At 40.2% G+C, this 17,348-nt stretch overlaps 1 protein-coding gene across 1 annotated transcript in view; it reads left to right on the top strand.

Moving 5' to 3' along the window:
• Nucleotides 1-4,720: 4,720 nt before the first annotated feature.
• ptc (protein patched) overlaps nucleotides 4,721-17,348 on the top strand; it is a 38,212-nt gene continuing 25,584 nt past the window's right edge. The window contains exon 1 of the mRNA XM_089845431.1: nucleotides 4,721-4,888. Coding sequence (XP_089701557.1) covers nucleotides 4,859-4,888 — 30 coding nt within the window. The 5' untranslated portion in view covers nucleotides 4,721-4,858. The remainder of the gene's footprint in view (nucleotides 4,889-17,348) is intronic.

The raw sequence follows: 17,348 nt of genomic DNA, 5'->3' as shown, positions 1-17,348 counted from the left end.
GCTCAAAAGTGCATACACCATAAAAAACAAGACGTCCAAAGGCCATAACTGACCATTTTTCATATTGTAGTTCTTACAACCTATAGCCAAGAAGTGATATCTAGTTTACTAGGGAGAAGGTTAAGTTGCCTAAGTATTCGCGCGCCACAGTCCCAGTCCCCCTTTCAAAATACAAGGGGGACGTAAAAGGAGGCCGGGCTATTTAGGTGCCTCTCCACAGTCGGAAAATACATGTAATTTTCGTCATTCGCGTCGCGCTGACGTGAGTTTTCAAGAACCAATGAGATGCTGTTGTAATTTAGAGGCGGGGATTAACTCCGGACCTACTATACGTTTGGACTGGAGATAAAGCTGGAAAGGTGTCGAATTTATACCTTCTCCCTAATAAACTAGATATCCCTTCTTGGTATAACTTTTAGGTTAAGGTGACTTGATTAGTAGTTTCATATACCCCAACTCAAAAGTGAAACTAAAATCTATAATCCCAAGGTGGAAGAGGGTAGAATTGGATACCAGAGGTTTATGTTTCGGCGACGGGGGTCCGTATCTATTTGGTGCGAGTACTCGCTGGTGTTTGTGGCACGTGGATGACTTCTTGTGTGGTCCCTGATCATTACCGCTCTCGACCGCTAGAAGCGAGAAAGGGGGGGTGAAAATCTTCAACCCTCTTGTGGAAAATGGAGGGATATATGGTGAGCAGTCCATTAGTGGTGGTGCGTGGTTTCCTTTGGATTCTTATACTGCAACTAGCTATTGCGTGCCAGGAATTTTCACGTTTTCTCACGCCTCCTACGATGTAGTCAGTTTCGAAGACCAAATTAGATTAATTACTCAATTTCTATTGGTGCGTGGACACCCTCCTGTTATCCGATAGGTCAGAAATTAGACTCCCAGATAACATTTAACCCTAAAGGCAAGGCCTAAATGTCACGCTCACATCTTGGCAACATATAGTCAAGTGCTATGTTTCTTTCGTGACCTCGAGAATTTGATTTCTTGTCCGAATTATTAAACCCGATGGATTTTACGCGCTTTTACGAGTTGCCATTCGCTCTTACCACCCGTAGAGGAAGCTATAGGTATGAAGAAAAAACTCGGTTGAGGCTGTCTTTTCAGGCGTCGCGTTTGACGAGATGGCGACCTTAAAGCGAGGTCGTGGCCAGGTCAAAACCGTGTGCCACTAAAAAAAATATAGAGAAAGGTTACCACTGTAACTTGGAAAATGTTGAGGGAGGTTCGGATAAAACAAGGTATTCAAGCCAGCGAACGAATTTTAACTTTCTTTCACCCAAAAGAGTGTTGATGAGGGCGACGTTCGTAGCTAGAGTTGACGTATGTATAGGTACATCCGGTTTGAAAGCGTGGTTTACACTCCGTCAATGGAAAATCAGCGTAGTACCTTGCCGCGACCTCCTTCGACTCTTCTATTGATATTGAACTATGGACCATGTTGGACTATCACAATATGTGATACAAACGCTTAGTTCTGGAGTCTGTGAAAAAAAAATTTTGACTTAATCTCAATGTATAGTAGAAGGGAAGGTTGACCATCTCATTCTCAAGGTATGTTATAAACGCAACGGTATTTGATTCTAAATTTTGTTAGACCTTTCGACTTAATATCATGCAAAGGAGGAATGTACATTGCCGTCTCTGCGCACAATGACTTCAGCGCAGGCGACAAAAAGCGTCGTGGAAGGCATAGTTTCACACCAGTGTCTTCCCTCTTAGTTATATCGAAATGGTCTATGATTGTGTCCCTATTAGGCTGAAATCGACAAGGCCAAAAAACCTCAAATCGTTTCCGGGTACAATAAGTGTTTTTTCGACGACAGAAAAACTTTGGATATAAATTTTCCCATCTAACGAGGCTCTCTCTCTCTCCACGATTTCTTCCCGGACTCTGCAAATCTCACCATCACCTCTCGGGATATTTTTTTTTCTTCTTTTTCTACGAAGTTCAGGAACTGTTTTTTCTCCCTGAGAGCCAAGGCTATTGAGCTATTCAATTCTGAAAAACTGAAATGTTGCTCTTATTATGGGAAGAATGCGTCAATTGAAAATGGGGGACATAGCTTTCTGATTTTTGTGTCGAGTCTAAACGTCCAGGGTGTCCCGGATGTCATCTCAATGCGGGAATGTTTGAAAAACGTGATTTCCAGCTACGAAGTGAGCTTTACGCTGTGCAGGGGTTCCGCTTGGTGGTTTATGTTAGTTTAAGGGTGAAAATGAAAAAGGACTACAATTTTTATATTTTCCTGTATTTTTTTTTCTCATGGGGTTATCATCAGTCATGCGGCTATCAGCTTTTCAATCAATGAGTTTTTACGATGTAGGGTTTGAAGTAAATTTTGTATATAAGCTTAATTCAACCAAAATATGGTCAAAATGGACAAAAACAACTGCGAAGAAAGGCTTAGAAATCAATCTACATTCGGCATAATTTCAACCATTGAGCATGTATAAGGAGGAGAATCGGAGACACCAAATTCTCCGTCAGCCGCCCATTCAAAACCTGCACCGAGCTGTGGTTTTTGCATATGCGTAATCGGCGCAACGAAGAAGTGATATCTAGTTTATTAGGGATAAGATGCCTAAGTATTCGCGCGCCATAGTCCCAGTATTCCCTTTTCAAAATACAAGGGGGAACGTAAAAGGAGGCCGAGGTATTTCGCCTCTCCTCAGTCGGAAAATACGTAATTTTCGTCATTCGCGTCGCGCTGACGTGAGTTTTCTAGTACCAATGAGATGCTGGTTGTAATTTAGGGGCGGCGGGGATTAACTCCGGACCTACGGTTGGACTGGAGATAAAGCTAGAAATGTGGCGAATTTATACCTTCTCCTTAGTAAACTAGATATCCCTTCTTGGCGCAACAGAGAGGAAAAATAAAATCAGAGAAATTTGTTTACGGCCAGTATTCTTAACGGATCCCGTGACCGGCGTGACGTCTAACTGTGCGCCGAGGTAGGTGCGCGTGAGAGAGATATCATACTGTGCCGTTATCTTTGACTCTCCTTCTCATACAAGCTCACTGTTTCAACTACTCCATCCCTCGAACAAAACAAAAACGGCACACCCCGAAAGCTATATTTTACTAAATGACTCTTTCTATATTGGTGGGCCACGGGAACCAACAGCGAATTCAGTATTGGGGGGTTTTTCGGTACGTCTTTAGATATACATTCCTTGTATCCATCTATATCCGATCACACCTACGTGTCAAGGGAAAATGTCTTCATTAACTGGAACGAAAGATGGAAAGAAGAAAAAGCAAAAAGCCAAAGAAAAGAAAAGAAAGAGAGAAAAGTACAAAGAGAGACCGAACGTTCAATGAAGAAAAGCTTATTAATCGGTTTTACGCGCTGGATGGGCCCGGGCCGAGCCACGCATCCGTGTCTTCTCTCTTCCTCTCTGAAGATGAGATAGAGAGGAGCTAGAAGATCTCCAGAAGAGAGATCCGTGGAGGAGGAGAAAGATGGAAGGAAAAATAGAACTTGGGACTATCATCCCCTACGCCCCCTCCCCCTGACTTTCAACTGAAGGAACATTGTAGATAAACAAGGGGAGCAAAACGGTATAACCACTTCTGGAAATTAATAAGTTAATTATTGAACGAGTTATAATAAAATAGAGAAATGTTTTGAAGCATGCATTACGACTTGAAGAAAGGTAGTAGGAAAACATCAGTAGCGAGATTCATCGCTGTCTATGCGCGTGCTAATGAAACAATATAGACTAGTGGCGGAAAAGAGGGGTGTAGACTGTGTATCCCTCCCGCAGGTCGCGCTCTTGTAAGAGGGACTAATGTACGCGCCCAGTAGGGGGATGCCACTGAGCTAAGAGATATAAGGGTGTGACGTTTGCATACGTAATGGACCATTTCGATGTAACTAAAAGTGAAAGAGACGGGGGTGAAACTTTGCCTTCCATCTCGCTTTTAGGCGCCTGCGCTGTAGTCCTTTAGTATCATGAGAGTGCGCAGAGACGTATGGCAATGTATCAACCCCCTTGTACGTCCCGATATTGAGAGTTGCCTACCACCTGTGTAAAGAGTTGGACAGCGCAATTGCGGAAAAGATAGATGTATAGTCGAGTCCAATTGGCCATCCTTCCGTAATTCTATGGGAGTTTCAAACTTGTATGGTTTTAAATGTGTGACACTTTAGCCAGCCACTGATTATCAACCCAATAAGTTTCGTGAAAAGCGGGGATAGTTGAGGCTTTAAAGGGGAAGAGTAGGTAGGTGGAGGATTCGGCCGACTGGTTGAGCTCGGGCCGCAGCCGCCGCCGCCGGAGAAGTCGTATAGGACCACCCAAGAAGATGTACTAATAGGCTGGGCTAGCCACTGCTGCCCGCTTTCTAACCACCCGAAATCTCTCATTTAAGAATGGGGAGGAAGGGGGCAGATCTAATATTAAAAAAAAAGAAAAAACTGCACCGAGAGAGAGAGAAAAAAAGTTCTACTCTCCTTATTCCTAAAGAAAAAGAGAGTTCTTCCTAACCCCGTGAGAACTTTCGTGCTTTTCCCGCTCTGGCGCCTGCCTCGCTTCTCGTTGGACATTGGTTCCATCCATCGCTTCTCTATAGTCGCGCGCTCAAAAAGTGTAGTCACGTGACTGGTCGTTTGACCCCCACTCCGCGCCAGTAGTAGTAGTAGTAGACTGGTGGTGTCTTTTTTGATAAAAACTTGTAGTTATCCCGATTTTCTCGTATTTGAAGTCTCGTATGGCGAACACGTAGCACGTGTTGTACCCGTACGTCCTCGTGCGTTACTTGTAGTTTCATTCAGTTAACTGTAGTTTGAACTCTCTTTTCAATTTACTCGGAGAATCGTCGTCACGATCATGGGATGAACTATGAAGTTGCTAAGTTGCGAAAGTGTTAAGGTAGGGAATTACTTCGTATTTGTTATTGTTTACTTTGAGTCGTCGGATTTGAGTCAGTTAGGTGACGGAGTTGACACCTTCAGAGTATTTTAAGTATACCCTCATTTTAAATACCCTTAATGCATTGGCTGAGTTGGATACCGATATTTCAAATTTGACTCGGTAGAATTTATAACTGAATCTTTCACAACAATGAAAACGTTGTCGTACCCCTGTAACGGCGTCTTCGGGTTTTTATGGAAATATGGGCATAGTACCTTGCGGATATAAGATCAATTCCAATGCCCTTGGGGGTTCAAATCAGTTCATGAGATCCTTGTTGCTTCGTGCTAATGTAATTAGCAATTGTTAATAAGATAACAGTCTAATTGACAATGAAACAATAACGTTCTTCTTGGATCTCCTTCCAAGAATCCAAGAACGCTATGGAGTTTACCACGCGCATCCATCTCTTTAAGTTTGACATTGATTAACCCCGGTCGCGGATATGAACCATCCAGGAAAGTCACGTGTATATTCAGTTAGACGGGAAGTTTGATGAGTATGGGAAGTCGTAATTGGTTTAACTCTCTTATATGTAAGCTATCCGCATTAGACGTTAGTTTGCAATTCTTGGGTTTTTATAAGTTTTTTGGCGCTCGTGCGGTGCAATGTTGCACGACTCGAGCTCATCCTTCAAATTGTTTATAAGCTGTCGGAATGAATGGACCAAAAATAGCCCCACTTTCCAGAGAGAAACTTCCCCGTATTTTACTGTAAACATTTGCAACTGCATGAGCCTTTTTCGTTTTTATATAGTTTTTTTTAACTTGGCGGGAACTTTACATCGGGGCCACCCGCGCCCATCGGTTCATGAATTTTTTTTCTTCTAAAACATCTTCGTGATAATCACGCACCCCTAGGAGGTTTTTTTAAAACCATGGCGTGATTCTTTCACTTTTTTCCCAAGTTTTACGTATATACGAATCTCGTATGTCGCTTGCTAGCTTCCACTAATTTCAAACATTTTGCAAGATTTGAGATCTTGCAGCTAGCGGTGCTTTGAATTGCTTTGGGTTATATTTGGAATTGGGAGTTTCTAGCTAGAGAGCGGTTGATTCCCAAATGGGTCAAAAATATTTAGTTTCACCTTATTTACTTCTATACATCTGTGACCGTTTGTAGACTGTACTTGACTTTACCGCAATATTCGACCGTTTAAGATGACCCTTAACCCTTCCCATCAAAGAGGCAAAGAAGCATTATTGTACTGTACTTGACCTTACCGCAATATTCAACAGTTTTAAATGACCTTTAACCCTTCCAATCAAGGAGGCAAGGAAGCATTGTAGACCAATTGTACTGTACAAGACTTTACCGCAATATTCAGCCGTATTAAATGACCTTTAACCCTTCTTATCAAAGAGGCATGGAAGCAACCCTTATCTTCGTCCAATTGAAGCCGTCATCTTGTTCTAAATAACGCGTGAAGTTTATTCCTTGTAAAACTATTCATACAAACATATCTGAAATTGTTTTTAAAGTGGTCTAGAGCTTTCTTTGCCGCATTCATCCCCAATCTGTTTTTGGCCCCCCCTCTCCTTTCTCTTTTTCTTGATCTTCCTAAACTATAAAAGCTATAAATGGTTTACATCTTGTCCCGTGGAACGGCGCCACACTTCTATCTCTATCCTGGTCTTCTCGGGTGGTCCTCGCCTCGCGCCTTTTGCCCTTTAGGCTGCCAAAAAACTTTAACTTTACACAAAATCAGTTATCTGTCATTTTTCCCCCTAACTCCGAGCTCGTTCTGGTTAGCTATACAGAGACGCGTTTTCTACAAACTAAGTCAACCCTTTTCAACTGTTTATTAATTCCAAGAAGTGATATCTAGTTTATTAGGGAGAAGGTTTAAGATACCTAAATATTCGCGCGCCATAGTCAAAGTCCCCCTTTCAAAATACAACGGGGGGACGTGGGGACGTAAAAGGAGGCCGGGCTATTTCGCCTCTCCTCAGACGGAAAATACGTAATTATCGTCATTCGCGTCGTGCTGACGTTAGTTTCAAGAACCAGTGAGATGGTGGTTGTAATTTAGAGGCGGGGATTAACTCCGAACCTACTATACGTTTGAACTGGAGATAAAGCTGGAAGTGTGCGAATTTATACCTTCTCCCTAGTAAACTAGATATCACTTCTTGTTAATTCCAAACCCAATATACTATGCTCTTCCTTCCCGCCTGTTTTTAAGATTAGGCTTATCTATCTTTTGAGTTTGCTGGAATTAATCCAAATGGTTCGTAACATCAACACTCTCTCTCGAGTCTCGATTCTAATAGCTAACTAACTGATGGTGCTAGAAGTAAATTAACCCAAACCAACTGAGCTCATCAATTTTATTATTACGATATTTTTATGGGAACGTGAGTTCAAGAAACTTATATATTAAATATAGTAATTTCACCTTCCCTTTATTATCCCCCAAAGGCGGAAATTAATGAATATAATACCCCTTAATCAAGTAATCACTGGTGATGTCGTGAATTTGTATCTTTTCCCATAGAGGAATTTGTAAAATTTATTTCGGGTGAGGCTAGCTTCAGATAAAAAAAAATTTTGGGATTGGGTTTACTGGAAATTTATCATTATTTTTTTCTTTGGAAATATTTATTAGAGATAAAGATTCTTTGACTTCCGCCTAGCTGTTTATTAAAAGGGTAGTTATATCTATATCACAAAGAGAAATTAATCAGAAATAATTAATTACATTTAATTACTCAAAGGAAAGGGTCGGGTTTGAATTTTTTCCCATTTTATTCGAAAGAGCAGGGCCGGAAATAAGCACAGCCTGCACAGGACGCTGGACATTGTCCAATAAAACTTTAAAATGTCCCATAAAGTTTTTAAAAACTAAGGGGGGGGGGGGGTCACTGGACGGTTGACCAGTAAATTTTTCCGAAGTTTTGATAGCTTGACTATGAAGACGCGATACAATTTTTGCGCAGTCCAGTGGACAATGTCCTATAAATTTTCCAGTCAAAGGGGGTATCACTGGACACATGTCTCATAAGAAATTTTTCTTATTTCCGGTCCTGCGAAAGAGTATTTCAATTTCAAATTGGAACTTTGCGCATGTGCAATTAGCTTACGGGATAGGCATAAGACGTTGGGGTACAAAACTCTACTGGTCGATCCAAAAATACCTACCATTTGATGCTTATTTCCAGTGTGGCCTATTTGTTTCAATTTGAAATATACTCTCTTTTGAATGAATAAAAAAATCCAAAAAAAATTTAAAAATCGAACTAAATCTATCCCATAATCAAAGAAAAAAGAACTATATTCAATTCTAAATTATCGAAACTATCTAAGAACTCAATAACTTATTATAAGAAACAGGTATAACCGATATATTTTTTTTTAACCGGGGCTATAAAAACAGGGTGTAAGAAATACCTTCTCGGATATGCTATATGGACACCTATAAATTTCTCTAAAAACTCTTCTTTTAGTCCAGGTCGTATATTTTGGATAATCGACGTGTGGGTGAACTTTACGGTTTTAAATTTTTAGAGCTTAAGGTACGGATAAACGCAGCTCAGTGCACGCTTATACGCCAGCCAGCAACTGATAACAAAACGTATTTATTTCGATGCCTTTTTGGGTGGCACGTGGCGCAGTGTGGCCCTACGTGGTATTCTATAAGAGGGCATAGATATACTAACAAATTGGCCAAGACACCACCCGCACCCCTGTGAAATTCTATGGGTTTGAGATAAGAACCGTATATATAGTTTATGGCCTTTATCAAGATCATTTAAATGTATCTGCGGTCGTGTGGGATGTTTTAGAAACAGTTTTTACAATCACCTCCAACTGCATGGAGGACTATGCTTCAATTTAAGTTCCTGTTGAAGTTGTTGTAGGGTGTTTTTGACCCTGTGCAGGGATAGATTTAATTTTAGAAGTAAGAATGGAGTCTAACGGTTAGTATTTACTTCAGTTATTCCGACTCATAGAACACCCAGTATAGAGCCCCTCCCTCCAACACGTAACGAAAAGTTTAAATGATCTTATTGGCTCACTTAAACTACGTTTTGATGACGTTGCTGACGGGGACAGCGAAAATAGGTAATTCATTTTTACCTCTGTCGCTCTCTTTTTTCATACCCCTCCGTCCCGTGGAAGGGGGTCCGGGACTTTGACGCGCGCCCAGGTTACTCTGTTCTCCATTCCTACTTCGAAAATTAAATCTATCCCTCCCTACCCTGTGTCAGTTGAAAACTGCAGGTCTCTGTACATGTACATGTATATATTAATATTAATATTACATTTAGCATGTATTCTAATTACCACACTGTTCTTAATTATCTTTGTATTTCAATCAGTCGTGATTTAACGTTTTGTCAGATATGCTGCTTAAATGCAGAAGTATATAACACTTCTCTTCGAGAGAAGTGTACCACAAAGCATTATTAACAGCTAGCAACAGGCAGAGAAATTAAACAGGACTTTTTTTTCTGAATATAATACAGTTTGATCCTGAAGAATTAAATTCCTCCTTTTTTGTAAGATTTAATTGGTCATTTAATGAAAATACTTTAGTAGATAAGATAAATTGAACTATACGGTGCACTTATCACAGAGGCCTATAGATCCATGCACGTTTCTCTTAAATCTAAGGCTTATATTTAATTGAATTGTTACAGTATTAATTGAGGAAGCGCTCAGCGTGATTTCATTGTTTGCCAAACCTCTGAAGCGTAAATTTGGAGAAATAATCAAATAGAGGTGGGATCTAATATCCCCCCCCCCCGGTAGAAACGACTGTAGATTAAGGGGTGGAATGAAAGAAGAGAGGCAGGTATCCCTCTAGAGGAGCTGTATCGAATTGAGAAAAAAGCCGAGCTGAGCATTGGCCCGGTCCTACTCTTATACTGCCGCCAAAATTCGTATTGAAACTCTACGCGTGTCAAACCTTAGCCTATCTCTAGAACTCAAGATTATTTCAGCCCCTAAGAAAGATCAAAGAAACGCCGACAAATATCTAAAAAAGGAGGGGTCTTAGGTTCCCATCTCATCTCATCTCTCTCTCTCGTCTTATCCGAGAATACAACTTGGGTTTTTATAGTTAAAACAATGCTGGGGGTTTTTCTTAAACGTTTCAAGTCCATAAAACAATGGTGACATTGTCTTAGAAACAATTTATTGTTAAATACTAAAACTATAGCTACAAAGAGCGCGCGCGGGCCTCTTTCAAGTTTCTTCAAGAAATAAAGAAAAACGAAACGAAATACAGTCATGGATTTGTTCCACGGAGGTTTTATAGCTTCCAAGACGTATATGGTATAAAAACCGCCAATGTTTAAGTGAAAAACAGTCAGAAAATTCCGCGAAATATTTTTAAAATAGCTAGGAAGAAATGTGTTTGCCTTTGATGCGCATTGGGGGTCCGTTAGAAATCATTTGGGCAGTGCATTTTCCACTGTAAGTATATAGCTTCTTTGGTAGCAATACCGGACATCCTCGGTATGAAAGGGTTAAAACCACACGTTGGAGTAAGCAATTATTACGATTTTTCACAAACGTCCCCTCAGAGAAACTAATACTGGAGTCATAAGTTCATAAGATATGTTCCATAAGTTTGTCACTGGTTACAAACTGGGGCTTGTCATGAAGTGACGTAGGTCATAGATTCGAGGTAAAGCGACGCCTGGTGAGGCGTTGTCAAAGGCTTAGTACAGACTAAATAGGAAGATGGACTACAAAATCGAGTGTAGTCAATTCTCGCTTGTCGTTCTTGAACTATTTCCTTTGCTTCCATCGCCTGTAACTAAAACCTCTAACTCTAAAACATATTGAAACGTCCTTTCTAAAAATGAGTTGATAATCTTCGCCCCCTTCGAAGGAAGGAAGATTGGTGGACGTTTAAGTTGGAAATGGGCTGAATAGGATGGTGTAGCGATTGGCGTTCAAAACTATAGCTTCTATTTGGAAAAAGAACCTTTTTCTAGAGAAACTGCGCCACACCAGTTGAGTGCACCATCCATATCTTATAAAGCGTAACGTTTTTTGAAAGAGCTCCGGGACCACACAGCGAGTTTAGTTCCAAGATTAGCCCTAATTATAGGCGAGCAAAAACAACATGTATTTTTTTGCTTCTCTCTTTCTCTCTCTACGCGTTCATTTCCTTTTAAAATTTTAGCAACACAAGGATGCCCAGGGCTGTCTCATGAACCACTGCGGGTAAAAGTTTTCCCCGAGATACTTTTAACATCTCTATTTTCTTAAGTATTTAATAAGCGTATCGTCTACAGCATTACCGTGCCAATTTAAGCCTAATAGTTACCTCCCCTTATAATGGTTTAATGCTAATACAGACTCTGTGAACTCCCCGATTCACAGAGATATTACTGTACGTAGGAAAAGATGCGAGGTTAAAATGATTATAATTTGGCGACCCTCATACTCAAATTAGAATTCAATTTAATAAAGGGTCCTCTTCTGTATGAGTCTATTTCTACGCGGTTAACTCCCTCTCAAAATACCTCCGTGATTGTGAAATTGATCAGTATACATTGCAGGAAATGGATACGGCATTAATTTGCATACGTTTAAAATTTAATGTCTTCTTTATATGGAGGGTTAAATGAATTCATTTCGTCAAACGTTTATTTGATATTTTCTCTATAAGTTTGACTCGGAGAGATAAAGCGCTGGAGTGACGTATGGGCGAAACGTCGCTGCGCAGAATTAAGTATAGAGAGATGAACTGCGCAAGTCAATTTTCGCAGTGTAAGGCTATAAGAATTACAAAATATAAAAAGCGTCACACTTACGGTTACACTATGTCCTATATATTTTTTTGGAATTCTCATTTTCAAATTTGAAATTCAAATAGTGTATGCTTCCGTAATATTGAATATAATTGAGCTACCGAGATACCCATTGATGCCATAGCTGATTTCCTCCCCCACCTTAAGTTAATTCCCTGTTAGTTTAATCGAAATGGTCTATTGGTTATTGGTACTTTCCCACGCACGTTCGAAACGAGCCCATCAGTAAAAGCGAAATATTTTCATCTCGATAGTGCATACATAAATTCATATATTTCAACAATTAAACCGCGAGAGGCTCGTTAATTGACCTCTGAACCCACAAACAGTTAGTTACCTGCAGGAACTTGAAATTAACACCTTTTTCTCATCAGGAATAGATGACTACTACTAGGAATAAATCGTTACACCCTTATTAACATATCCTTGAAGGAATAGAAGCACCTAAAAACCATACCGGTAATTTATTTCAAATTGAAATTTGACGCGTTTGATACTAATTTATGTTAATGAACCACTTTTTTCCCCCGAACCTTTTTGGTAATCGATACCTATTTGTGGGTGGATGGGGGCAGAAGAGAGAAGAGAGACTCATTGGCAAATTGATGATGGACGAGTCGATATTTTACTTCATCCCATGTATCCATGTATGCGTGTTTCTATATGCGTGGCGTTATTCGGTTGGAAAAAGGGATTGGTAGATCTGTCATCTTCAGATCCGCGCCTGGGTGGCCCGGCTTATAGATTGACGCAACGATGCCTCTCACCCCCTCCCCCTATTTACGCCCCCCCCCAATTTCTCCCTCCTATCTGTTAGTGATGTATACTATATCAGTTGTACCCCCAAGCTAAATGTATACTCCTATTTAGTTTTGGTCATTTTACTGTAAATATTTGGGCCTATTTTCAAGTTTTTTTATGGATAGCTTGTTTAGAACTATAGATGCGACCGGTGTTGGGAATATATAGAGCGCCGAGCGGAGATGGGGTGATAGTTTACGCATGCGTGGATCTTTTCTAATATTTGACAATAGCTGTTAGTGATTTTTGAAAGATTGCCTGTTTAATTTTATCATGAATTCATAAGATATGTTCAGTAAGTTTGTCACTGGTTACAAACTGGAGCTTGTCATGAAGTGAGTGACGTAGGTCATAGATTCGAGGTAAAGCAACGCCTGGTGACTGGGGCTGTCAAAAGGCTCAGTACAGACTAAATAGGAAGATGACCCCACCAATATGGCCGCCAGAACTGCAGATGTGAGACTTACAAGGGTCTGACGTAGTATTCACCCGCCTGAAAGGTCTCTATGCTAATATAAATAAGGGGTCACCCTGAGCTGCCACGTGATTTTTGACTAAATTTGGACAAGAGATCAAATGGGACCGAAACTATATCGAGGAAAACGGCGTTCGACTGTTTTTACATCGGATGATATATTTCAGCAAGAAGTGATATCTAGTTTACTAGGGAGAAGGTATAAATTGGCCACATTTCCAACTTTATCTCCAGTCCAAACTTATGGTCGGGAGTTAATCGCCGCCTCTAAATGATAACCAGCACCTCATCTCAGCGCGACGCGAATGACGAAAATTACGTATCCGACTGAGGAGAGACGAAATAGCCCGGCCTCCTTTTACGTCCCCCCCCTTGTATTTTGAAAGGGGGACTGGGACTATGGCGCGCGAATACTTAGGCATCGTATACCAATTCTCCATAGTAAACTAGATATCACTTCTTGATTTCAGTTTGCGAATTCCGACCGCCAGCTTAATCTGTAATTTATACGCCATATTTAACCTTTCAAAACCTTAACTATTTTTGACACGTAATCATATCTAAAATGGGCGATTTTTCATGGATTTATGCTTGGAAACTTAAATTTTTATACAAAATAAATGTCGCGTGACAAAGTCAAACTAAATAGGTCCGATGGGTTTTAGTCAAGCAAGATTTACAGCGCAGCGATATCGGTTAGGGATTAAGTCCAATAATATGACAAGAAATAGGGGATCTTTTTTTTTTTTTTTGATCATTGAATCATGATTGAATTGCCTGCCCTCGTGGCATGTAGCGCGATATTTTCGATTTGGTCACGTATACCTTTACTAAAAAAATGAATTTTTAGGAAATCTATCCTCAATTGCCATAAATCAGGATAAATATCGCAATATCTTCTTGGCATTTTATCGTTTTAAACTAAAATTATGACACGAGGTACCCCCCACATCGTTCTAGTATCGAAATCGTTACAGTTATACCCGTAATCCTAAACACTAAGTCTACTTTATTGTCATCTTCAAGAGCCCCAAAGGCAAATTAAAAAAAAAGAAAACTTATTTTTCTCTCTCTAGTTCTCAAATAAATTAAGATCAATCTATTAAACGATTAAAGTATTTAACTTCCTAAATGGAAAACCCGCAATTACAAAATTCTCGAGTTATTACTAGTTTTTATGTCGTATTTGAAGGAAATGTAGAGTTAAAGTTTTCTTAAAGGATACGCTGTCTTATTACAAATTAATTAGCATTACATTAGTCTTAAAGGCCGACTTCCAACGAAAAGAGTTCTAGCGAACTGAAAACCGAGCATCGAGACTAACATTGGAGCGACCGTGCCGATTTTCGAATCCCCGCTGGGGTAAAAGATGGAAGGGTTCTAGCTAACTGAAAGCCAGGCAACGTGGTTCTAGCGAACTGAAGATACACAATAGAGAATTTCCTTCAGGGGAAAGCAAATATTCGAGAGGAAATAAATTTAAAAGGATTTCTATTGTTCATCTTCAGTTCGCTAGAACCACATCGCACGGCTTTCAGTTAGCGAGAACCCTTCCAGCTTTTGACCCAGCTCGGTTTTCAGTTCGCTAGAACCCTTATCGCTGGAAGTCGGCCTTTAAAAACGAGGACTACCTGTTGGTTTAGAGGCGTCTGCTAGCCCGAACCTCTTAACCTCACGGGATTGGTTGAATTCTCACAGGCTGAGAGAGAGAATAGAGATAGGGGTAAGAGGTTCTGGCTAGCAGACGCCACTAAAGCAATGGCGGATGGCACAGTTGTCCTTGATTATTTTTAAGACTGATTAAATGCTAAATTATTTTGTAATAAGAGATAATTTATTTATTTATTTAATGTTTAATTCCTTTTATATTTAGAAAAAGTCCGTTCTTTTAAGGTATAATGTTATGTTACCTGAACTTTTCCTTTAAACTGAAATTTCCCCGGACTTTGATGGTATATACTCCCCTTTAATTTTAATTTAGCGCTTCGAATCGTTTAGGGAATTAAAGTGTGAAACTAAATTAGGGCAAAAAATACTTATTATTAAATATCGGCTTCTTTGAACTTAAACTCATCGGAGCCATTATGAAATCCAGTTTTAGCGTTTGCTTTTTAGACTCCCGAATCTTTAAAGCGTGAAAACGAGTTTCCAAAATATACCAATCTGAAAAAAAATCATCTCTTTAAATTAATTTAATATTGCAGATAATATTTTTTTATCAGAAGTTGATAGAAAGACGCGATGTAGAAACTATAGCGCGTGCAAAAATATCCCTATAGGTTCATCTTCGCCCTGAACACCGATGTGCCGTTTTGGAGTACCTGCGCAGGCGCACGTCGATAGAGATATGCCATTATGCCTCTTATTTTGTTTAAGGTTTTTAACTTCTAGTTATAAACTTCTGCTTTTCATCTTCGAGTGATATCTCAATTTTTTGGCAAGCCAAGCCCTCCCAGACTCTCCCGCGAAAAGGTTTTCGCTTATTAAGATTTCTAGTTGGCTTTTTAAGTTTTGGCGCGAAGGGCCCATCTGAGTAAACTCCCTTGTAAACCGCCGTTTGATTCGCTACGGTCTTCCTGCCGAGTCGATCCTTGGCTTTTGTACGAAAGTAGTGCCTCAATCGGCGCTCTTTTTGGTGAGGTCGACGGCAGGAGGTCTCAACAATCGGCCGACCGTAGCGAATGTCGCCACTGACGGAACTTGGCCGCCGGCATCTTGCCCCAAGAATCTCTCAGGAGGGCCTTTTTATTATTATTATTATTTTACCTTCTTTCAGGAAAAATTTAAATATTTTAAAATTGGGCACACTACATTGAAGACAATTCCCTTAAAAGTCAATTTTAACAATTGCCAAAAATAGTCTGTACTTTTGTCATGTAACATCATCCCAAACAAACGCCAACCCATAAGGTGCGTGTACTCACGAACACGGCCCCACTAAAGCAGCTTGGGAAAACTAGGGCTTTTTGGGTTCACTTTTAAACCAATTTCCTCTTGTCACTATAATTGACTACGATGTCATTCAGTCCCTGAGCTTTTGTTCAACTTAAATCGTAGCGCCCTTCCGGGCTAGATAGGTTCAGAACGCCATCTTGACATTTAAGTTAGATTAAGGCGTTTTAAGATTAACTTCTTCAAGCAGTCCACTTGAAAAAATTCATGAACGAATTGATCTTTAAGTATCACTGTACCAAAACCAATACTTGACCATCATTCCAGGAGAACATAGTTCTTGTCCTCCTACGAAATAAGGTCATCGTGATAATGAAACCATTCGTTTGGTTACTCTTGTTGGTTTCTTACCCACTAACTTGACTCCTGGTGCCTAGATGGCAGCGTTGTTATTAAGAACAACCAGGAAGCCTAGGCCAATTCATAGAACATCAAGGTTGAGTACTACGACCAATGTTGATAATAATACATCCGCCACGAGAGGTTTAAGGTTAAAACTTGTCATTTAAAGTTCGTGATCTTTCAATCAAAGTTCCGTAATTGAACGACGAGGAAAATGGTTTTACATAAATCCTTTTCGAGTACAAGAGGGAAGGACATACCAGAAAGAGAAATAAATGTCCTTTGCATGATAGAAATATTTATAACTGATATTATCCGAGAGCTATTGAGGACATTGATGTCTTAGCGTGTTCGGCCGGTATACGATTCCTCATTTATTAAACGTTTCCAGTTTCAAAAGCTAGGGGGCTCTTTTCTACTATAAAAGCGTAGAGAGTTTCCGCCTGGCTATGGCTATATCTCAGCTGCCATTACATTTTAGACCACAGAGGGTGGCTACAGAAAAACTTTTCCCCGCGCGTAAAAGTGTTCGGTGCGTTTTTCTGTAGATCCCAACCACATCGTGTGTGGTCTTCAATATCTCTCTTCTTTCGGGGAAACCTTGCTAGAGGAACTTAATGGCAAGACACGCTACGTGACTTAAACCTACCGGACCTCAACAACAACACGTTGTGTATTCGACGCAGCGTGCGGGGGTTCTCTCGGTTACTCGGTATATGCCAATTAAATTAGGACCTTCATTAAGTTTATTTTGACGTAAATCTGTAGTACTGTGGGTCTCTCGTGGATACGTTGACGCGAAGCTTTCCATCTTCATCAGTGGTCCATTTTATAGGACCAAGAATTAATTTTTTTCACTTCCCAGCCTGCTGTTGCCAAAAAGGCTTGCGCAATGCCTATAAATTAGTCGGTTTATTCTAGGACTTTCAATTGGGTCAAAGGGCAAATGTTACTTGTACACCGTGCCGGTATACGTGACACGTTGAATCGACGTCTCGTGTCGCCTTATTTATTGCTAGCCTATTAACACTGAATGCATGGACATTCAATGGCCTTTATTTTTACACTTGACCATGTC

This window comes from Phalangium opilio, unplaced genomic scaffold, assembly GCF_054372755.1.
Source record: "Phalangium opilio isolate 3A_F unplaced genomic scaffold, DU_Popi_V2 ptg000079l_1, whole genome shotgun sequence".
Lineage (NCBI taxonomy): Eukaryota > Metazoa > Arthropoda > Arachnida > Opiliones > Phalangiidae > Phalangium > Phalangium opilio.
Note: the sequence above shows the minus strand (reverse complement) of the source record. Positions and strands in the feature narration are given on the sequence as shown.